Below are 22238 nucleotides of genomic sequence, written 5' to 3'. Positions count from 1 at the left end.
ACTTGGCGCTTTGTTTTCTGAGCCCACAAAACCTGCTGGGACTGGGACGGGATGCAGCTGTTGGAGACGTGGGGCTACAGGCTGGTGTGTCCCGGTGGAGAGAGGCCAGGGGGACAGGGTGTGTATGCCCTGTGCCCCACCATGTGCAGGCACCAGGACCTGGGCGGGAGACAGCCCAGGACGCACAGGCCCAGGCACCGGTGCCTGTCTGGCCATGGAGGCGCCCACAGCCACAGTCCAGCAGCACCAGCTTCCTAGTGGTGCAGACCCTGGGGCAGCATGCCAGCCCTGCAGCAGGGCTTAACCAGTTCTTAAAAGGCTTTGCCAGGGTGTAATCCAGGGCACACAAATCTCTCTCTCTCTCCCTTAAAAAGAAAAGAAGCGACGATCAGGGTCACTCAACGGGCCAGCAGGGCATCCCACTGAGAGCCCACGAGTGTCCGCAGATGCTGCGTGGGCATCCCTGGGCTGTGTCCAGGGTTCAGATTCCAGAACATTCCTCCAGGTTCCTCCCACAACCTCAACAGGCCCCTTCAGGCAGGGTGGGAGACCTTCTGCAGCCCGGTCCCCACATGCGTGCGTGCGCACGCACACACACACACAGTGGCTACTCCATGTTTCCCACCCCCAGCCTCATGTCCTACCAGCTCGCCTCTAGGGTCCTGCTGCCACCCTAGAGGCGAACTGGTAGGATGTGAGGTTGGGTGTTTTTCTGGTCCCTGGGCCCGTGCAGACACTGCCACGCACACCTCCCACCATGGTGCCAATGACAGCGCTGCAAAGAGGGGTCTGGGCGGGGCCCAGGCGTGTGCCCCGAGTTGCCTCTCCATGTGCCAGCTGACCCACCTCCGTGCACACCTCCCCCATCTCAACCGCATAGCCTGCTCTCCTGCTGGCCACACCACCTTGCAGGAGGAAGCCCACCATGTCCCTGCAGCCTGGCAGGACTCACCTGAAGGAGGGGCTCCCTGGAAAGGGTCCACTTCCTGGTTGGCCAAGGGCCTCATCCTCATCACAGTAGAAGGGGCCAGGGTCTCTGTAGGGGCCCCGCAGCAACCCCCCCACCACCACCAGCCATAGAATCCAAGCTCCGCAAGGCACCGTGACTGTCAGAGGCCAGAGGCCACACCATTCCCAAAAGGCACATTTGAACACCTTGTTGGTGCTTCCAGGGAGACAGGCACAGAAAGGGGGAAGTGCCCAAGAAGGGAACCCCCACCACACCGTGGCACCACATGCCTGCCCAGCCCAGGGGTGCCACACCCCGCCTTGTGGCTTCTGACTGGGGGCGGCACCTGCTCTTCAGCCTGACAGCTCCACCAGTGAAGACAGGATGAAGCCAGTGCATCTGCCGCTCCCTCCCTCTCTCTCCATCACTGTTTTAGTCTGTCTCAGTAGCTCTAGATGTTGCGAACACCTTGCTGTAAACTGACATGCAGTCCTGTGCCAGAGAGCAGCTGTGAATCGGTAAAATAGTTTCTCTCCGACAAGACTCATATTTGCGAGGCAGCGTTGCAGTTCTGCACCTGCTGGTTCACTCCCCCGGTTGCCACAAGCCCAGGACGGAGTCAGGCTGCAGCCAAGAGCCTGGAGCTTCGTCTGAGTCTCTCACGTGGGAGCAGGGGCTTGGATCACCCTTCTCCCAGGACTCCCAGCAGCGAGCTAAATGGGAAGTGGAGCAGCCAGGGCTGGTACCATGGACGGCAGCACTGCCCACTGTGCTACCACACCAGCCCCAGAAAGAGAGTCCAGTTTGTCAGAGGCCCCAGACTGTCCCCAGGACGCCCTGCCCGCTGCACTCCCGGCTGGGAGGCAGGGCCGTGGGCGTGGGCAGTGAGTAGTTGTCTCTTCTGACCTGGTCCCTCCTGCCTCACTCGGCGTTCCCCAGGGACGTGCGCCGCTGGGACCTTTGGCCTCATCTGCTCTCTGGTCATCTCTGACGGGTCAACAGAGCTTCCGTGGGCATTGTGTCTCTGTCCCAGGGAGAGTGTTTGACGTTTTCTTTATGTTTCAGACACGAGACCCTGAGTGATGTTTTAGACTTAAAGACATGCTTGCTGCTGGGCGCCATATGATGTTGCTCGGGGGCCGACCGTCACAACTCCATGTGGGGGAGCACTGCCAGGCAGGGCCTCACAGGATGGAGAGGGGCCTGCCCTGGACCCTCGGTGGACTGGACATGCCAGAGGCTTGGAGCCATGATGAGAGGGGGGACTCCAGGAGAAGAGAGAGACAGTAGCCAGAACCATGCGGGTGCAAATTCAGCGTCAGACAGCAGGTGCGGAGCCCAGGGGCTTGGCACACATCAGGAAGGCTCGTACCAGACGAAGCTTTCCCCAGGAGTAAGCTACACAAGTTGCCAAACATCAGAGGCGAGAGAAGATCGTGGGAGCTGGCACTGCAGCACAGCCGGTTAAGCCACCGCTTGCAGCGGCACTATCCCCTATGGGTGCGGTTGGAGTGCTAGCTGCTGTGCCTCGGGTCTAGCTCCCTGCACCTGGGAAAGCAGTCGAGGACAATCGGAGTGGAACCTGCGCCTATGGGGAGACCCGTGGAGCTCCAGGCTCCTGGCTTCAGCCTGGCCATTTGTTGCAGCCATTTGGGAGTGAACCAGTGGATGGAGGCTCTCTGCCTCTACCTTTCCAATAAATAAAATAAGTCATCGAAGAGAAGGAAATCTGAAGCAAGGGCCCGGCACAGTAGCCTAGTGGCTAAATCCTTGCCTTGCATCCGCTAGGATCCCATATGGGCACCAGTTCTAATCCCGGGGCCCTGCTTCCCGTCCAGCTCCATGCCTGGGAAAGCAGTCGAGGACGGCCCAAAGCCTTGGGTCCCTGCACCCACGTGGGGGACCCTGAGGAAGTTCCTGGCTCCTGGCTTCCAGTCAGCTCAGCTCCAGTCACTGTGGCCATTTGTGGAGTGAACCAGCATATGGAAGATCTTTTTCTCTGTAAACTTTGACTTCCCAATAAAAAATAAATCTTTTTTAAAAAGAAGAAGGAGAAAAGGAGGAGGAGTGAGCCCCCAGGAGGAAGGAGCTCATTTTCTGGAACCTGAAGGAAGCATTGGTGTCATCTGCCCGGGGGAGCCGGGTGACTGGTGCAGCATTTGCCCTGGGGGGAGCAGCGACCCCCACTCATTCAAGGGCCAAGGGTGGGGAGAGAACCTGGAGTCTGCCCAGGGCACAGGCGGCTCCCAGGAAGTCGCCTTATCTTTCTGGAAAGAGCTGACTCAGCAGCGCACCTGCTCTGGCCCCTTGCCCTGGGCCAAGCTCCAACCCCCAGAGGCCCTCTGCTCTGGGGGAACAGTCCGCCCTCTTGGCTCCCACAGGCTCTGGACGGGCAGCGCCGGCGGCCGCTCACAGCCACTCTCATACCCACCCTTGCTTCCTGCATGGGACTGTCTCCCTACTTCCACACGCAGCAGCCAGGATCAGCACGTGACGAGCCCACGGAGGAGCTTGCAGCCCAGGTCAGCTGCAGCTGTCGAGCTCTGTGACCTCGGCCTCCACAAGGAGTTGACCATCTAGCCAGAGGGAGTTGGGAACTCACAGAGCAGTCACTGGAGGGCGTGGAGGAGGACCTGCCCCGGCTTGCCCCTGCCTCGGCTTGCCCACACTGTTCCGACACTCACAGGCAGCCCAGTGGCCCGTGGGATCCTGTGAGGGGCTGAACAAGCATGACCTCAGAGCGGTACAAGGAGCCTGCTAAAGGAACAGGAAGGCCCTCTCAGCTCTCGCCTCCGAGCAGGGAGCCGCCTGGAAAGCCTGGGGGTACTGGCCCTTTAATGCACAAAAGAGCTACCTAGATCGAGCAGAATAACAGCTAACAGGCTGCTACTCATCCTGCATGGTGGCCTAGCGGCTGGGGTCCTCTCCTTGAACGTGCCAGGGTCTCATCTGGGCGCTGGTTCTAATCCCAGCAGCTCCACTTCCCATCCAGCTCCCTGCTCATGGCCGGGAGAACAGTCAGGACAGAAGAGCCTCAGTATCAAAGTCCAACCATTTGCTCACGGCTCAGTGCTACTAAGAAACTGTGTGAGCCTGCAGGCCAGTCGGCCGGTGTGACCTTTAGCACTGATGGGCCCCAAGTCTTCTGAACCAAGGCTCACCTAAGTGTGGTTAGCTCACAGGTGGCTCCAAGATTAAGTGGGCGCTTCCCTTAGTTGCTGGAGGTGTGGGCTGTCCAGCCGACAGGTAGGGAATGTGTGGTATTCCCCTCACCTTGCAGGCTATTGTGCACTGCCCCTGTTAAACCCTGTGCTGTTCAGGGCCACACTCCTGGTAAGAGAGGTTGGTCCTTGCTGGCCACTCGGTCAGCCAGCTGCCTGCTCTCACCCAAGAACCCAGGCTCGGATGTGCTGAGCTTGAATAAAACCATCCCTGTGCTCTTGGATCGACTTCGGACTCCTGTGATTTCTGGGGATCTCAAAATCTGGGCACAACAGGACAGCCCAGTGCCTTGAGACCCTGTACCCGCGTGGGAGACCTGGAAGAGGTTCCTGGCTCCTGGCTTCAGATCGGCGCAGCACCGGCCATTGCGGTCACTTGGGGAGTGAATCATCGAACAGAAGATCTTCCTCTCTGTCTCTCCTCTCTGTATATCTGACTTTGCAATAAAAATAAATAAATACAAATGTTAAAAAAAAAAAACCTGTACCCCAGGTCTCAAGTCAGGTTAATGCTTTTTTTCCCACTTTTTTTTGGAAAGTCAGAGAAAGAGAGATCTTCTGTCCACTGGTTCACTCACCACAACAGCCAGGGCTGGACCACACCAGAGCCGGGAGTCATGTCTCCTGTGGGCACAGGGGCCCACGCACTGGGGCTGGATGGGAAGTGGGGCAACCAGGACTTGAACCTGTGGCCATACGGAATGCTGACACTGCAGGTGGAGGCTTTACCCTCTGCGCCAAAGTACCAGCCCTAATAGCTGATATAGGAGTGGGAGCCAATTGCAAGCGCATTCCTGAACAGATGGAGCAGCTTGTTACGACGTGGGTCTTTCAGGCCTGACTGTTCGGCCCCTAAGCATGGCAGCTCCGGGCCCCTGGGCCCCATGCCAGCCGTGCTGCACAGCACATGGCCCCTGCAGCACCCCCCTGTTCCTGGGCTGCGCAGGGTGGGGCCACACTCAGGCCCTGCACGGTCCCGGGAAGACACTGGGATTACTTGCACCCGATGAGCTGGCCCCCCTAGCTGCTGCAGCTAGTCCACCCCAGAGCCGAGTTCAACCCCGACCGTGGGTACTGGAGCGTGAACTACAAGCCTTGCCCCCACCCCACCCCAGTGCACCTCTCAGGGCACACACCACTGCCCTTGCTCTCCGTCTGTAACATTCCGGGGGGGCACGGTGCCCTGTCCTGGCCATTCTGGGGCCCAGGGCCAGGTGCCCAGAGGCCAGCCCTCCTCCCAGGCCTTCCTGCTTATGGTCTGGGAAAGCAATGCAGGGCGGCCTAAGTGCTTGGGCCCCTGCGCCCGCGTGGAAGACCCAAAAGATGCTCCCGCCTCTGGCTTCATGTGGCCTAGCTCTGGCTGCTGCAGCAATTTGGGGAGGTGCAAGATCACTCTAACTCTGCATTTCAGGTGAACAGAGAACTCTTTAAAGAAGAGGTGGTAAGAGCCGACTCCACTGGGATTAGAAGAGGGAGGGCCCAGAGCCCTGAACACAGAGTACAAGCAGCAGAGGCTAGGAGGGGGCAAGGCCAGAGGGCAGCACCCTGGGACCACGAAGAAGAGGGCTCCCAGCGGAAAGCACACGAGTCTCCTGCCAGATCTTGGGCCTTGCAAGCTCCTACACAGAACTTTCTGGGCTTGGACCCTCCAGCTCGTGGTATTTCTTGAAATGGCCCTGCCAACAAGACCCGTACTCTGACTCTGATCCTGTCGCTTAGGGGCAGGGAACAGGATTTCCAACATCTTGGATGCTCACTGGGACATCTGGGGGCTGGGAGGGTGCTGCCCTTCCTCCCCCTGGGTGTGGTGTCCTCCCTGGGGTGTTTGAGATGCTGCTAGGTGCCGCTGAAAACTAGTGCACACCCTGACAGCTATGCCACTGTGTCTGAAAACCTCTCCTTGGAGCAAACCAACAAACCCATGCAGAATGGGGCAGCGCAGTAGTGCCTGCCTGGCCCTCCGCTGGAGGGGAGGACGGGGAGGGGTGCGGGTCAGTGTAGGGCAGGGGTGATCAGTAGTGCTTCGCCTATAGCATTGGCATCCCATATGGGCGCTGATTCATGTCCCGGCCACTCCACTTCCCACCCAGCTCCCTGCCTGTGGCCTGGGAAAGCGGTGGAGGACGGCCCAGATCCCTGAGACCCTGCACCCACGTGGGAGATCCGGAAGAGGCTCCTGGCTCCTTACTGGTCATTACTGGAGCCTGCAGCCCCTGGGTGTAGGAGGCAATGTCTGTTCCTGAGCTGCTAACAAGGGAACTGTCACCCGCTTGGTTGGTAACGCACCTAGGGACAGGTGGCTTCACACCCTTGGACAGTCTCGGGAAGGGGTACTGAGAGGCGGCAGAGAAGGCAGGAGCCGGGCCAGTGAGGCAAACCAGAGCAGCCTGGGCCCTGTGGGTCCCACCCCGTAGGTGGCACCGTGTTAACCCAAGAAGTGAGGACCAACATGAGGCCACCGAAGTGGAAATTCTGCGCACACCCTCGCGGCCACCCACTGCTCTGGGTGTGCCTGAGCCGCAGCTGGGATGGCAGGGAGCTGGGGGACGCTTAGGGCGCTTCCCCAGGGAGAGGAGAGGGGCCACAGGCGACAGGTGCAGGAATTCGGCGCAAAGGAGCCCTGGTGATGCAGGCCCAGGGTGGGGGCCCCACAGGAGGCGAGGGGCATTGAGGGCAGTGCTGGCATGCTGGTCTGCTGTAACCTGCTGCCGGATGACGGTGAGGCTCAACCAGCGAATGGGGTGTGAACCCCGGGAGGTGTTCCCCCGGCCTTCAGCTGGTGGGGTGGGGGTCAGTGTAGGTTAGGGGCGGTCAGTGAGGACATGCCTTTCCCTGGCCAGGTTCTGAAGGTGGGGACCTTGGGGCGAGGTAGGCCCGCCCGCACACGTGGGGTCGCGCAGGGCCCCGGAGACGTGCCGAGCTCGGCCTGCCCTCGCCTGCGGCTCCAAGGTCCCCGAGGCGCCCGAGCAGCGCAGGACGGGCCTCCCCAGCCGGCGAGGGGCCGAGGCGGCCGGGAGGGCCGGGAGATCGCGTCCAGCGCCCGCCCCGCCGCGGGAGGAGCCGGCCAGGCCCGGGCGCCCCTTCCCGTCCGGGGCGGGACTTGCGCGGCGTCCCCGCCCCCGGCCCGCCCCCGACGCCGCGCGGGACTCCGGGCTCGGAGCCGCTCGCGAGGTCAGAGGAGGGAGCGCCTGCGCCGAGCCGGGCCGCGCCGGAGCCGGGAGCCGGAGACCGGGACGCCCGCCTCGGCCCCGCCGGCATGGAGGCGGAGTGCCGCGTGCTCTCCATCCAGAGCCACGTCGTCCGCGGCTACGTGGGCAACCGGGCGGCCACGTTCCCGCTGCAGGTACGCGGGCGCTTACGTAACCGGGCCGGCCGTCCCGCGCGCCCCGGCCCGGGACGCTCATCCCTCCGGTGCGGGCCGGTCGGCCGCCTGCGCGCCGCGTGACCTTGGCGGCCACGGGGGTCCGGGCGCGCGGAGGGGCCTCCGCCTGCCGACGGGCTTGCAGGGGGAGGGGTGAGCAGGCGCCGCTCCCTCGGGTGCACCCTGAGCCTGGGACCGCCGCGGGGTCCCGGGTGGGCTGCGCAGGTGGGGAGGGGCGAGTCCCGGCCCCGCGCTGTGGCGCATTCACGCGAGTCCCCGCCCCTTGCCTCCCTCCTGCGAGAAATTACAGTGGGGCGGTGGGGGTGGGCCGAGGGAGCTGGTTGGGGAAGGCAGGTGTTTGGGGCCCCTGGCATCGTGTCATCCAGGCCACGGTGCTGGCCAGGTGGGACTTACCCCTGGAGTGGCCACAGCCCCAGGTGGTCAGAGGAAGACAGTGGGCCCCGCACGCCGCCCCCTCCCCTACCCCGCAGGTATTTGCTTTGCGGGAAAGAAGCCCAGAAAAATGTGCCCAGAATGGAGCACACCCTGAGAGGAGACAGGGTGAATGGCGGGTGGCTGGACAGGCCTGGGTGACCCCTGGACTGTCCCCTCTTTGTCCCAATCTGAGCAGGGGGCCAGATGGGTTCAAATCCAGCGGGAGCAGGTGCGGGCTGTGTGGGCTCCCCTTCCCATTCCAGCCAGCAGGGGGCAGAGCTGGGCTGTCAGGTGCACCTGAGGGGTCACCAGGCCCTGTGCCACTGGCCACTGCTGCTGCTGGCCGCCAGCCTGCAGGGGAGGGGTGGTGACCTGGCAGCTGGGTCTCGCTGACACACCCCAGGGAGATACCTCTAAAGGGAACATCTGCCCCTTCAGGGTCCCATGCTTTAGCCCCATTGCCTATGTCTGACACTACAGAGTAGTGGAGCTGCCGGCCACCTGGCCTGGTCGGGGGTAGCACCAGCAGGCTGGGGGTAGGCAGTGCCTGGAGCAGGATGGGGTTCCCCTGCTGTCCAGAACTGCCCTCTGGTGTCAGGGGAGCGTGTACTCTGTTCTAATCAACACCGCATGCGCAGCTCAGGAAGTGCAGCCTCCTGCCCTGGGACGTGCGGGCTGTGGCTGTGCCCTGCCAGTGTCCCCCTGACCTGCCCATCCGGCTGAGGGGCCTGGGGGCTGAGCCTTTGCAAACCTCAGCTGCCTGTCCAGCAGAGTCCCTGCTGGCAGGCAGGGGCCAGTGTGACCTAGGTTTGTGCCACCCGAGACCACCTGTGCGAGTGGCCACTTCCTGTCCCTGGGGCCAGGGCCATCCTGGGCTGGTCCCAGCGCCAGAGAAACCCTGAAGGACGGAAGGAAAGCGAGCAGAACCTTGACCCTGTTTTGGGTTTGGTGTCTGGGCCTGGGTCCAAGGTACATCTCACCGGGCAGAGGAGCCAGTGCAATGTGCCCAGCCCACTGGGCCCGGCAGAGGGCAGAGGCAGCTCACGGCCCTTCCTCATTCAAGACAGACAGGCTGTGCCATCCTGCTGCTCTGGCCAGGGGAGGAAGTGGGAGGGAGCGGGTCTGGGGTGGCTGCTGCCTGCCGCCTTCTCCAGCCCTGACCAGGCTGGGGTGGTCCCTGGTTCAGGCATTGGTAGAGTAGGGCCCGTTTTGCGGGGGTATCTCCCCTCTGCAGGGAGAGCCGATGTCCTCCATGCCCGGGCCCTGCCCATGGTTTCCTGGTAGCAGCCACGTGGTTTCTCCCTCCACGCCAGGCTGGGCCTGCAGGAGTGGCAGTAGCAGGCTCTGATTGCTGGGTGAGCCCAGCCCATCCCCGGCATGTTCCTGTGGAGCCGCCGCTGGCACCTGCCATGACCGTGCTGCTGAGGGGTAAAGGGTGGCAGACATAAACTTGAACGCCAGTAGTGTTTAGACTGACCTGGGGCCTGAGTCCAGCGCCTTGTGCTTTTGGCCGAGACGGGCAGGTGAGACACAGCAGCACTCCTCGTGGACCAGCCCGGCCGAGGGGAGCTGGAGAATGTCCCTGGCGTGGGGTCTTGCTCTGCAGCGGCACCACGCCGTCCCTGGGGCCTGGTGGCAGTCCCTCTTAGTTTGGGACGAGACTGAAGGTCCTTGAATGTGCACACATGAGGTAGGCATTCTGTACCACATGCCACGTGTGTGTGTGCCAGGGCCCTGTGTTGGTTGGTCCCCCCTGCTGGAGACTCGAAGGGACCCTGTTCATCTGGAAGGGGAGAGGCCCCCAAGGAGGGGCTGGTGTGCAACAGATCGGCTCGGCCGGGAGCAATCAGTCCCACGGGAACAGGACCCCGGCAACGGTGGGCAAGGATTTGGCGAGTGACAGACACGACAAGTCAAGGCAGTTGTATCTGAGTGCATTTTGCAAAAGCAAGGCGTCAGCTTATATACAATAGATTATTGCAAAGGGACATTTTCTTTGTTTATTCATGTGGTTACATTTCTGCAATTATTCCAGGGAGGTAAGCGGGTCTGTCGAGAAAAGATTGTTCTCTAATAGCCTGGTGACGGACTGCAGTTGCTGTTTCTTGTGGATGCAGTTTGGCACCAGCTGCAGTTTTAATCATTAAGCGGTTAGCTCTCATTGTGTTTTGTGCCTTACATTGGTGTTAGTATTAGCCTGTCTATTTTTCTTAGTTTTTCTTCCTGTATGGCTTTTTAAGCTATAGATTTCTGCTATAATCTTCTTCTTAGGAATTCTCAAAAATAGTCCCAGGTAGGTTTGTTAAAGCTAGTGACTTAATGGTTTTTATCCTACACTGCTTGCTATCCTTGTCCAGTCTCCTGTCAGAAGGCTTCATAGAACTATAAAGAAACATTGAGCCTTTGCCGCACATAAACAGCCTTATTCCAGCCATAAAGATAAGAGTAAAGAGAGTACAGTCAGGAATGCCAAGACCACCAGAGATGCAGCCAAATCCAGGAGGCATCCTTCCTTGAAGCTTCCGCCTCGGCCCGGCGATTTCTCACGCAGGCTCCGCTGGAGGTGGCGTGACACTGGTGATTGGCAGGTGACCTGGCACACGCCTACTGGAATGACCGCAGAGCCAGCTCTGCTAACGGTGACCAGGAAGGGGACACAGAGGAGGGGCAGGGCCTGCCTCCCTGTCCCAGCAGCCCCTATGGCAGGTGCCAGCCCCTTGTGTGACCTGTGACTCCTGGGGCTAAATGCTGAGGTTCAGCCCACCCCCTACAGCCCCGCTTTGCAGCCAGTGCTTGGTGGGGCCCCATGCTGGGCCAGGAAGGCAGCCTGTGGAGGCCTGGCAGCGCCTTGCCTGGTAGGAGTTGGGCAGCCCCCTGCCAGCTTCGTGTGAGCCTGAGTCTGGCTTGGTAAGCCTTGGAGCGACCCAGCAGCAGGGCCGGATGACCTCACGGTCAGCTTCGGTGCTGCTGGGATCCGTGTTGTGGGATGATGACCACCGACTGCCCGCCCACTGATGGAATCATACTAGTAAATTGTTCAGAGTTGTAATGGAAGCTTTATTGGAAAATCCGCTCCTGGGCCCCCTTCGCACAGAGAGGCAGGAAGAGGGAGGCGGAAAGGGCCCCTGAGATCCGTGTGGAGGAGTTTTGTACCCCTCTAGACACGTGCGCAGGCAAAGGGGCTGTCTGTGCCCCAGCTCTGTAAGGAATGTCCATTCAGGTGTGCCATTGGTCAACTGGAATCCCGCCAGGTTGGTGACGTAGCTGGCTTCTGTGATCCCTCCTGTTCTGGGCTGAAGCCTGGGAGACATGCCGGGTCCGGAGCAGACCAGCCCCTCGTCTCCAGTGCCCTGGGCAGCCATCAGGTGTGAGGTCTCTTCTCTCAGGGCCTTGCTGTGCGGCTGTGCCGGGCCCCGTCCTCCCAGTGTGTGTTGCGGTGAGCCCAGAGTGGGACCAGGGCTGGCAGCACGCACACGGGGCAGCAGTAGGCAGCTGCTTCCGGGATGCAGGGCCAGTTCTGGTCTTCCCTGTGGTGAGAAGGCTGTGGGGGCAGGGACGCAGGGCGCTGGGTCCCCAGCAGGTTAGCGGCTGTCTGTCCCCTGCTTCCTCATTTTCACTTCCTGTGAAGGTGGCCAGGGAGCCTGCGGTGGGCGGGGGTGTGCTAGGGAGGGGACGCCCCCAGTCTGTGACCCTTGGAGCAGGAGAGGTCTGGCCAGAGTGGAAGGTTCCAGAGCTTTCCACACACCTACCTTTCGGGTGGGCAAGGAGGAGCTTGCTGTGAGCTGTAGCCACAGAGCACAGTGTTGCCACTGCGGGTCCACATGCTCCCCAGGACGCCCCTGACGGCCGTGTGTGGTCAGCAGCAGTGGGGCGGAGGGCCGGGTCCCAGCCATCCCTCCTGCCTGGGGAGTTGAGGTGGCCGTCTGGGGAGTGAGCCAGCGAATGGGAGGCCTCTCTCCATCTCTGTACCTCTGCCCTTAAATCAGTGACTCTCGGGGTGCGTGTTGGACCGCGGTTGGGGAGCGGGCTGCCAGCCCTGACGTCCCACTCACGTGAGCCTATCAACTCCGAGGGTTTGTGTTCCCACGTGCCCGGCGACCAGGCAGTGGAGGGTACAGGCAGGAGCCTGGGGGTTTATTGTCGTCGTCCAGCAGCGATGGACTTGGTGCACAGAGCCGATAATAACATGTGTGGACTACTGACTGATGAGGTCAGTAGTCAAAGTTTATTAACAGCACCAGACTTTTAAAGGAAGGTTGTCAGGTAGGGCTCCAGGGAGGAGGGGCTTGAGCCACTTACATCTCATCAGCAAGGTGCAGTTCCCCCAAACACAGCTAGTTCCTCTGGCAGGTTCTTTATCTAAACCTCATCAATTGCTCCTGGCTCCTTCAGAAGGATTCAACTGGCTATTGTCTCCCACAATAGCAAAGATTCTGAATGTCCTTCTTCAGTTCACATCATGGCACACCCTGTCACCAGGACCGAGAGCCAGATCCCGCGAGCCGAGCCTGGCTCATGTTTGTGAACAGCCAAGCCCGCTGGTGTCTGTGTGGCTTGAGTGGTTGCATGGATGTGCAGATTTTGCAAGGAGCTCAGTTGAGAAACAGCCAGGGGCTGGAGCGGGATCGGGGACAGCTGCTGAGCCCAGCCGTGACCCTGCTGACCTGAACCCCAGGGCACAAGGTGAAGCCAGGACAGTGGCCACGGACACTCAGCGGTGTGGTCCACTGGTGCCCCAACCACCCTCCCTGCTCTGCCTGCTGCTTGCTGTCCTGGCCACACATCCAGACATTCCACAGATGTGGTGCCTGCTTCCAAAGTGAAGGCCGTGGGCAGGAAGGGGTCAGCCCCTGGGGCTCCCCTCCCCTTGGCCTTCTCCCGCCTCTCTGCTCGGTCAGCCAGGCAGCGTGTCACCTGCATCATGGGGTGTTGAGGAGGGAGGCCGTGCTTCATGGAAGGGCCGCTGACCCTGGAGGGCGTTAACGCCTGTGTCTTGGCCGCTGGTGACCCTGTGCGGTGACTCGCCGACTCCCACACCCAGCTTCACGTCGCTATAGAACTGGGGGCGCGAGTGCCGGCGTGAGCTGGGATCCGTGAACAGGCCCCGGCCCCCACACACCTGCTGCAATGCTCCCATGGATTGGCTGGGGCAAGTCAGGTCTGTGCCTCGTGCTGGGGATGGGTGCAGCCCGGTGCTGGGTCCTCCTTGGCCCCCTGAAATGACTGTATCGAGTGATGCTGTGGACACTGAGGGCCTGGGGAGGGGCCCTGTGGCCACGCAGCAGTCTTGGGTCCACTCGTGATAATGCCAGCAGCGCTGACCTAGAAGGTGCAGTGGACAAGGCTGGGCAGCCCTGGGGGCTGTGCATCTTAACCAAGCCCCCGATCTTGGCTGCAGATGTGTGTGTGTCAGCCCCAAGGCCGGGAGAAGGCGTGACAGTGAGGCCGCCACATCCTACACCCCACTTTGGAATGCTCAGCTCCCCTGGAATGTGCACCCCAGTCCCACAGCTGAGAGCTCCTTCCTGCCTTCCCGATGAAAACCTGTAAGCAAGTGTAGCCTTCAGTCAGTTGGCTGGCCATAATCCTAACTAGGTGACAGGCGACCCTGACGTGAAGTTTTCTTTGCATGAATCACTCTGTGGTCCCCGCTAGCTGGGCAGCCTTGCCCCGCCTCCCGGTGGGCACCAGTGTTGTCCTCAGAGGCCCTGGGAGTCGCTGTCCCTCCCCCTGGCTGCTCCGTGAGCCAGGAGCCATGGGGCAGAGCGGTCAGCCGTGCTGCCCAGCCTTGGTCAGGGTTTGCGAGTCCCTGGTGCTCCCACCTGGCAGGGTGCCCAGATGCCTCTGGAGCGCAGCTCAGCACCAGGAAAGGCAGGTGGCACCTGGCTGCCTGCTGCCCACACGGCATACCCGCCTCACCAGCATGAGCCCTCCCCTTTTCCAAGTTCAGCCTGCAGTCCTGCGCCAGTCACGGTGCCCCAGGCGTCCACCCTGGCGCTCTCACGCCCCTCTCTGTCTCTGCGCCAGTCACAGTGCCCTGCGCGGCCGCCCGGAGCCTTCATGCCCCTCTCTGTCTCTGTGCCAGCCATGCTGCCCGGGGCGTCCACCCTGGCGCTCTCACGCCCCTCTCTGTCTCTGCGCCAGCCACGGTGCCCTGTGCGGCCGCCCGGAGCTCTCATGCCCCTCTCTGTCTCTGCGCCAGCCGCGGTGCCCTGTGCGGCCGCCCGGAGCTCTTACACCCCTCTCTGTCTCTGCGCCAGCTGCGGTGCCCTGCGCGGCCGCCTGGAGCCTTCATGCCCCTCTCTGTCTCTGCAGGTGTTGGGCTTTGAGATCGATGCTGTGAACTCGGTCCAGTTTTCAAACCACACAGGTGAGGCCTTGGCCCAGCGGTTGTCATGGAGACCCAGCCCTGTGCTGGCGGCTGGACTGGGGCTTGCCCTTGGGTGGGGGTGGCTGGGTTTGGGGCTCAGCGGGGAGCCGTGGGGCAGGTAGCAGAAGCGTGCAGGGTCTCTGCCACCTCTGGAAAGCAGGTTATGACCCTAGTGGGTCTGTGGGAGATGATGACCAGGTTGGGTCCAATGCTAGCCTGGGTGGTTGCACCACGGCACTGGTACCTCTTACTGCATGTTTAAAAATGTTCTTTACTTGCAAGGCAGAGACAAAACACGGGAGACACACAGAAGTCCTCCGTCCTCTGCCTCACTCCCCAAGCCCTCCCTCCTCTGCCTCACTCCCCAAGCCCTCCGTCCTCTGCCTCACTCCCCAAGCCCTCCGTCCTCTGCCTCACTCCCCACAGGCTTCCCACAGCTGGGGTGGAGGTGGCCTTGGCCAGGGCCTTGCTGCGCAGACATCCAGTGTTCACAGGGTGGACATGAGGCTACTGGTGGGGCTAGATAGGCCTGGGGCCGGCATCCAGCAATGCCTGGAAGGCACAGCCCACCACCCAAGAGGGCCCTCCCAGTGCTGCAGCCCTTCTTGGCCTAGCTAGACGGGAGTGAACCAGCAAGTGGAAGATTCTCTATAACCCTGTCTTTCACATAAATCTTAAAGACATCGGGACAGTTGTCCGTGCTCAGGGTGGGGGATGTGAGGACCCCTCCGTATGCAGTGTCCCTGTTGGGGACGTGCAGGGCAACCTCAGACATGACTGTGTGCCAGGCACGTGTGCTGCAGCACCCCTACCCCGAGGCTGGCGGCTTTGGGGTACACATGGAACACCAGGCCCCTTCAGACCAGAGCAGGCGTCTGTTTCCACACACCTGGTTGGGGTTTGTGTGCTTCTTGATATGTTTGTGGGGGCAGTGAAAGGAAAAGGGAAGACTGGACATTGTAAGCCCAGAGTGCCCAGAGTGCCCAGGGGCCCCAGAGTGCCCAGAGTGCCCAGGGGCCCCAGAGCCTCAGGTGTGGATGGCCACAAGAGTGTGCCATGGTCAGGGGAACATCGGGGTCTGGGGAGGGCAGGCAGCGTTCCTGCCTGGGGGTGTCCTTCCCAGCGTCTGGTCTGTGGGGGAGACACGGGCCCCCCGGGGTGTGCAACTGTCACATTGCAGGGGCAGGTTCAGAGCTCAGGGGAGGGCCCCGCTGAGTGGCCGAGCGTGGTAGTCTCACAGGATGGGCGAGCGGGCGGCAGCATGTGTCCACAGCTGTAGCCCGAGCCGTCCACTCTGCAGGCTATGCCCACTGGAAGGGCCAAGTGCTGAACTCGAGTGAACTGCACGAGTTGTATGAGGGGCTGAAGCTGAATAGCGTGAACCAATATGACTACGTGCTCACAGGTAAGGACTGGGCGGTGCTGGCCTGCCTGTGCTGGCCATGGGTGGGGACCTCATGGAGGGTCTCCATAAGCCCTGGAGGGGTCCCTTGGCGGGAAGTGTTAGGGGAGCCCCGGCAGAGGGGGACATTGCCACCTGCTGCACTGGCGTCATTGTCAAGTTCCCAACCAAAGAACCAGCCTGTGTGTTCTTTGTGGTTAAAAACAACTGCTGACCGCAGAAAGCGGACAGCACGGGACAGGGACACAGTCACCACCTGTGTCCCCCACGGCCACAGGCTGTCGGGGACCCCTAGATCTTCCCTGGCCAAGGGGCTGACCCAGCTCTCCCTGCCTCCCCCAAGGTTACACAAGGGACAAGTCCTTCCTGGCCATGGTGGTGGACATCGTCCAGGAACTGAAACTGCAGAACTCCAAGCTGGTGTACGGTGGGTGCCAGACCCCCAGCTCAGGGTGCCCTCACATGGTGCAGAGAAGAAGGGGGCTGGTGCGTGTCAGCCTCGGGGGTCCAGGGAGTGAATGGGCACAGCCGTCCCTGGGGTCTACCTGTTGCATGTGCCAAGGCTACATCAAACACTTCATGGGTAGAGACTCCTTCCCCATTGTCTATCTCCCAGTGTGCCAGCCCTGGCTTTACCCACACTGTGCCTGATCGCCCAGTTGAACAGGCTGTGCCAATCTGGGTCCATGCTGACCCTCAGGACCTAGTGCATTAGCCCGGGACCCTGGCTCGGTGTTACTCCAAACAGGCCCAGGGTGTGCACTAGCCCAGGCCTGGCGCAGTGTCCCTGCTGAGAGACCCAGGGCGTGCACTAGCCCAGGCCTGGCGCGGTGTCCCTGCAGAGAGAGGCCCAGGGCGTGCACTAGCCCAGGCCTGGCGCAGTGTCCCTGCAGAGAGAGGCCCAGGGCATGCACTAGTCCAGGGCGGGCGCAGTGTCCCTGCAGAGAGAGGCCCAGGCCTGGCGCAGTGTCCTGCTGAGAGAGGCCCAGGGCGTGCACTAGCCCAGGCCTGGCGCAGTGTCCCTGCAGAGAGAGGCCCAGGCCTGGCGCAGTGTCCTGCTGAGAGAGGAACAGGGCGTGCACTAGCCCAGGCCTGGTGCAGTGTCCCTGCTGAGAGACCCAGGGCGTGCACTAGCCCAGGCCTGGCGCAGTGTCCCTGCAGAGAGAGGCCCAGGGCATGCACTAGCCCAGGCCTGGCGCAGTGTCCATGAAGAGAGAGGCCCAGGACATGCACTAGCCCAGGGTGCAGTGTCCCTGCAGAGAGAGGCCCAGGGCGTGCACTAGCCCAGGCCTGGCGCAGTGTCCCTGCAGAGAGGTCCAAGGCCTTGTAAATCACACAGGATTTCCTCCTAGAATGGAGAACACAGGTGCCGGGTCTCCAGCCCAGGACGCTGTGATGTCCCGGGCTTTGGCTGTGCCTGCTGCATACCAGGGGGTGCCTCATGGAGTGAATGCCAAAGAGTTCGTCAGCCCAGCATCTTCTCAGGGAGCCATGGAGGAAGCAGCCCTGTGTCCATGGACAGACAAAATGTACTGGACATGTGCCTGACAGTCTGATCGGCCTCAAAAGGGACATCTGGTAAACCCAGAACAGCTCCCGCTCCAGAGAAGAGCCAGGCCCCAAGGGACAGACACTGGGAGCCCCACATAGGGGCGACGGGGGAGGGACGGCACACAGTCTGAGCCTGGGGAGGTGGTCCCTGCTGGGGCAGCTTTGCTGACCGGGCACCCCTGTCCCCGCAGTGTGTGACCCGGTCATGGGTGACAAGTGGAGTGGTGAAGGCTCGATGGTGAGTGCTTGTGGGGACTCCCTGCTGTGCCCGTCACTGCTGGGGAGCCGTGTCTGGGCCAGCTGTGCACTGCAGCTCCCCACCACTAGTGCCCCTGCTTGGCTTGCCCCACTGTGGCCCCTGGGCAGTTCCCGAAAACACTGTGAAAGCGAGTGACTGCCGATGGACGGCGGCCATCCCGGGTCCCCACATGCACTGTGGCCAGGGCGTTTTCCCGAGGGACATCTGATGGCTGTCCAGTTCAGGGGGCTTGCTTACGGCTGCAGCTTCCCAGAGAGCAGTGGCCTGGCCCCCCAGTTCCATAGCAGGGTCACTGCCCCCCATCCACCCACCCTCCGGGTTTCCCATTTCTCACCCTGCACTCACCCCCCCTCCCAACCCCCTGGACTCTGGTCATCATGGGGACGCAGGCCTCCCCCTCCTCACCTCAGGCCCCCAACTGTGGTGTAGGGGCTGGGCCTCTCAGACCAGACCCTACCCTGGTCCCTCTCCAGGCCTCCAGGGTTCCCATGTGCCATGTGCCCCCTCCATGGGGGCAGTGCCTGTGGGCCTGGTTACCGGGGGTCACCATCCCCCAGATGGGGGCGGTTGACTTGTGTCCCCCCGTGGTGGTCAACCTGTGTCCCCATGGTGGTCATTGTGTCCCTGTGGTGGTCAGCCTGTGTCCCCGTGGTGGTCAGCCATGTCCCCCCATGCGGTCAGTGTGTGCCCGTGGCGGTCAGTGTGTCCATGTGGTGGCCATTGTGTCCCTGTGGTGGTCAGCCTGTGTCCCCATGGTGGTCAGCCATGTCCCCCCATGGCAGTGTGTGCCCGTGGCGGTCAGTGTGTGCCCGTGGCGGTCATTGTGTCCCTGTGGTGGTCAGCCTGTGTCCCCGTGGTGGTCAGCCATGTCCCCCCATGGCAGTCAGTGTGTGCCCGTGGCGGTCATTGTGTCCCCTTGGCAGTCAGTGTGCCCTGTCGCTCTGTCCCTAGTATGTGCCTGAGGACCTGCTGCCAGTGTACAGGGACCAGGTGGTGCCCGTGGCGGACATCATCACCCCCAACCAGTTTGAGGCTGAGTGAGTAGCCCCTTCCACGTGGCCCACTATCCATGCTCGCCCTGGTGACAGAGGCCAGGTCCAGCCCTAGGGAGTTTGCGGGGGGGGCTGTGGTGCATCCGTCTCATCTGCAAGGCCTTTCTTGAACCGTCAGGCCCCGCTGACCCCTGACCCCTGACCCTGGACTGTAAAGCAAGAAGTGGCTCACAGGGCGGTTCTGGAGTTTCTACTTGCAGAGGAGTGGGGACACCTGGAGACCCCCTCCAAAGTGGGATATGGGGGGAGATAGGGTCTCCCCAGAGGACTGCATGGGTTCCTCTAGATTCCCTGGGAAGCTCCACACTGCGTTTGTTGCGTCCACAGCATGCCAGTCCCCGGTGGGCATGGTGCCTGCGGAGGGGTCTCAGGGCTGCCCCTTCCTCTCTGTTTTGCAGGTTACTGAGTGGCAGGAAGATCCACAGCCAGGAGGATGCCTTGGCGGTGAGGGGGCCTTCTGTGGGGGGGAGGGCACACAGGCCATGCCAGCTCCATGCTTGGGCACCTGGCAGCCAGGGGCCTGGCCTTATCCTCTCTCTGCCAGCCGCACCGGCTCCGTGCTCAATCCGGACTGTACTTGGCCCTGGTGCCCAGGGAATGGCCTGAGTGAGGCCAGGAGCCTGTATTGAGTTGTGAAAGGCCACCCCAGGCCAGGACCTCCTTGTGGGATGCCTTGCTCGGGGCTGAGCCCAAGGCTGAGCGAGGGAGGGTTGGGCTCTGGGACTCAGCCCCTGGCCTTGCCCTCCTCGCAGGTGATGGACGTGCTGCACTCCATGGGCCCTGACACCGTGGTCATCACCAGCTCTGACCTGCCCTCCCCAAAGGGCAGCGACTATCTGATCGCACTGGGCAGCCAGCGGATACGTGAGTGCTGTGCCGCTCCACAGTACGCCCTCTCCGTGTGGCAGCCTGCCCCACGTGCACTGCGCTGGCGCTCCTCGCCTGTTCCTTGTCCTCTGGGCCCTCCAAGGTTCTAGTCACTGGGGTGGGACAGGGGCCGCTCAGAGCCCAGGGCTGCTGCTGATCACCCCTGCCGCGTCCTGTGCCTCCCATGACCGGGTGGAGGCTGGCGGGGCCTGTCCCAGCTACACAATGGAGTCCCAAGGGGCCTGGCTTTCCCTTTGCCTGCAGGACGGCCCGATGGCTCCTTGGTGACCCAGCGCATCCGCATGGAGATGCACAGGGTGGACGCTGTGTTCGTGGGCACCGGGGACCTCTTTGCCGCCATGCTCCTTGCCTGGACGCACAAGCACCCCGACAACCTCAAGGTCAGCTGCCATGGCTGCTTCAGCCGTGCCTGGGCTTGGGGTGGGGGACTGCTGCCCTGTCCCCCTTGATCGGGAACAAGGGGTGGTCCATCAGTATAGCAAAGCCTGACCAAGACTATGTTTAGAAGCCCTACTGGAGTTAACCAGGCCCCCGGCAGGGAGAACCCCAAGTCTGGGGCCCACAGGTGTGCAGTTCACCACTCCTGGGTGATCAGTGGGCTCCCAGGTCCAGCCTGCTGCAGACCAGAGCTCAGGGCTGGGACGTGGGGTCCCTGTCCCCCCCAGGGCTGGGATCTGGGGTGTCCACCCCATGAGGGCCAGGATGTGGAGTCCCAGCCCACGTGACTCACCTACAGTGACTGGGGCTTCCTTTGGTACAGCCTCCCTGCAGACCCCCGAGGCCACACCCGGGGTTCAGCCACTCCAGGACCAGGGACCTGGGCTCTGGCAGCCTCCCCCACCCCCGCTGAGTGCCCCCTCCACCCTCAGCCAGCCTTCGAGGCAATGAGTGATGAGCTTGCGCTTCAGCCAGGAGCTGTTTCCTGGGTCCACGTTGGGAACGCCCATTAAGCACCTGCTCTGTGCCACATAGTGTGTGGCATGTTGGGGTCAGGCTCGGGGCTGAGGGGCTGCCCCTGACTCAGCACGTGGCAGTGGGTGGTATCTGGGCCAAGAGGCCCGGGTCCAGGTCCCTGTGGTCTCTGCAGATGGCCTGCGAGAAGACTGTGTCCGCCATGCAGCACGTGTTACGGAGGACCATCGAGTGTGCAAAAGGTACCACCAGGCCTGCACAGGGATGGCCACTATGGCCAGCTCCTGCAGCCACGCACGGGGTCACGGGGGCCTTCGTCTTTAGGATGGGGACAATGTTCTGAAAGCAATGGGATGGGTGAGCGTGGAGAGGAGCCCCTCTCTAACCCCCCCTCTGTCCTGCAGCCCAGGCTGGGGAGGGGAGGAGACCCAGCCCCGCCCAGCTGGAGCTGAGGATGGTCCAGAGCAAAAAGGACATCGAGGACCCCGAGATCGTGGTGCAGGCCACGGTGCTGTGAGGCCGCGCGCCGTCCCCTGCTCCCGCGTCACTTCCGCCATCGCTAGGACCAAGCCCTTCTGTGTATGTCTCCCTCGTTTCTGGTCTCAGTTGTGAAGACGTGCCGCCTGAGCTTTTACCATGACACCGTCATGGCGACCTGGGACTGACCTGGACACCCAGGAGTGCCCCTGTGTGCCTGGGCAGGGACCAGGCTGTCCGCATCTCTGAGCCCAACCTGGCTGGGCACTGACCCGAAGGCCGCAGGAAGGTTCTGCCTGCATCTTTCTCGTCCCCCGTCTGCCCAGCTTTGTCCTCCACAGTGGGTTGTGTCTGAGTTTGCTGCTGTCCTGTCCCCGGGGTCCTGCCTCAACCGCGGGGAACCGTCACATACTGGTTTGTCCATGGTCAGTGGACAGGGACCAGGAAGGTTGGGGGGTCCACACATCCTGGGTGTTGGCGCCATCTGCTGGGACTTAGGTGAGATGGCAGCCCCCAGGACCTGGGCTGTTCCTGCAGTGGAGGCTATGACTGGCCTGGGCTGCCCCACACTGCCCTTGAGCCCCAAGGGTGGTGGGCGCGGAGGGGACAGGGCCAGTGGGCCGAGGTGGCTTTGAAAGGTTCTTGCCTGGAGGCAGTGGCAGATGTTGGTTGGGGGCAGCCCTGACCTGCCTTGCCCAGGGCTTGGGTATCCCCTTGGTATGGCTACAAGCAGGGAAGCCCATCAACCCTACCCCCACCCAAAGGATCCCATCTCCTGGGAACCCACAGTCTGGAGAGAAGCAGGGAGACAGCAGGAAGTAGGGGCCTGTGTGGCCCCAGGAAGGCAGGTGGTACAGGAGTGCCCCGGCCCCACTGCCAGCCCCTTCCCCATGAGCCCACACTGCTCACACCTGCCTGGGCCATCCAGTCGTCCGGGGTCTGCCCTGTGCTGGGCTCTCCCTGCCATGGCCGCCCAGTGGAGCCCAGTGTTTGCTAGTCCCCAGGACACAGGGTGGGCGAGACCCCCTGGACAGCAGGACGAGGGCGGCGGTGGCCTGTGCCTTGGAGCATGGAGGGGTGACCCCAGGAGGGTGTGGGGACCAGGCTAATCAGCATAGACTTGTTATTTTTTTTAATATGAAGAGTGTGGGATGGGGAGAGGACTTGGCTGGGCACCCGCCCTGGACCCCACGCCCAGCATCCATAGCCTTGTCCTTGACATGGCCTCTGATGCCCCTCCCATAGCAGCACTCCTGGGGAAGCTGGGGCTCCGTGCTCATCAGGGCGTGGGCCCCGGTCACTGTGAGGCAGCACTCAGGCCCGGGTCTCGTCCCCATCCACCTGCTGCTCCCTGTGTACAG

At 62.1% G+C, this 22238-nt stretch overlaps 1 protein-coding gene across 1 annotated transcript; it reads left to right on the top strand.

The window, feature by feature from the left end:
* Positions 1-7321: 7321 nt before the first annotated feature.
* PDXK (pyridoxal kinase) lies at positions 7322-21414 on the top strand. The gene is made up of 11 exons (XM_058661573.1): positions 7322-7513; positions 14282-14336; positions 15637-15741; positions 16082-16165; positions 17481-17527; positions 18500-18585; positions 18999-19044; positions 19353-19464; positions 19732-19868; positions 20576-20642; positions 20805-21414. The coding sequence occupies exons 1-11, from the start codon at positions 7427-7429 to the stop codon at positions 20915-20917; spliced, it is 939 nt and encodes a 312-aa protein (XP_058517556.1). The 5' UTR covers positions 7322-7426; the 3' UTR covers positions 20918-21414.
* The last annotated feature ends 824 nt before the right edge of the window (positions 21415-22238 follow it).

The sequence above is a fragment of the Ochotona princeps genome, chromosome 3 (assembly GCF_030435755.1).
Source record: "Ochotona princeps isolate mOchPri1 chromosome 3, mOchPri1.hap1, whole genome shotgun sequence".
Lineage (NCBI taxonomy): Eukaryota > Metazoa > Chordata > Mammalia > Lagomorpha > Ochotonidae > Ochotona > Ochotona princeps.
Note: the sequence above shows the minus strand (reverse complement) of the source record. Positions and strands in the feature narration are given on the sequence as shown.

What these genes read in the sequence shown, in the direction of transcription:
- PDXK (XM_058661573.1), top strand. Translation starts at nt 7,427, where the DNA reads ATGGAGGCGGAGTGCCGCGTGCTCTCCATCCAGAGCCACGTCGTCCGC. An exon ending in CCAGTTTTCAAACCACACAG is followed by an intron (nt 14,337 to 15,636) that starts GTGAGGCCTTGG and finishes TCCACTCTGCAG; the next exon opens with GCTATGCCCACTGGAAGGGC. An exon ending in GGAGTGGTGAAGGCTCGATG is followed by an intron (nt 17,528 to 18,499) that starts GTGAGTGCTTGT and finishes CTCTGTCCCTAG; the next exon opens with TATGTGCCTGAGGACCTGCT.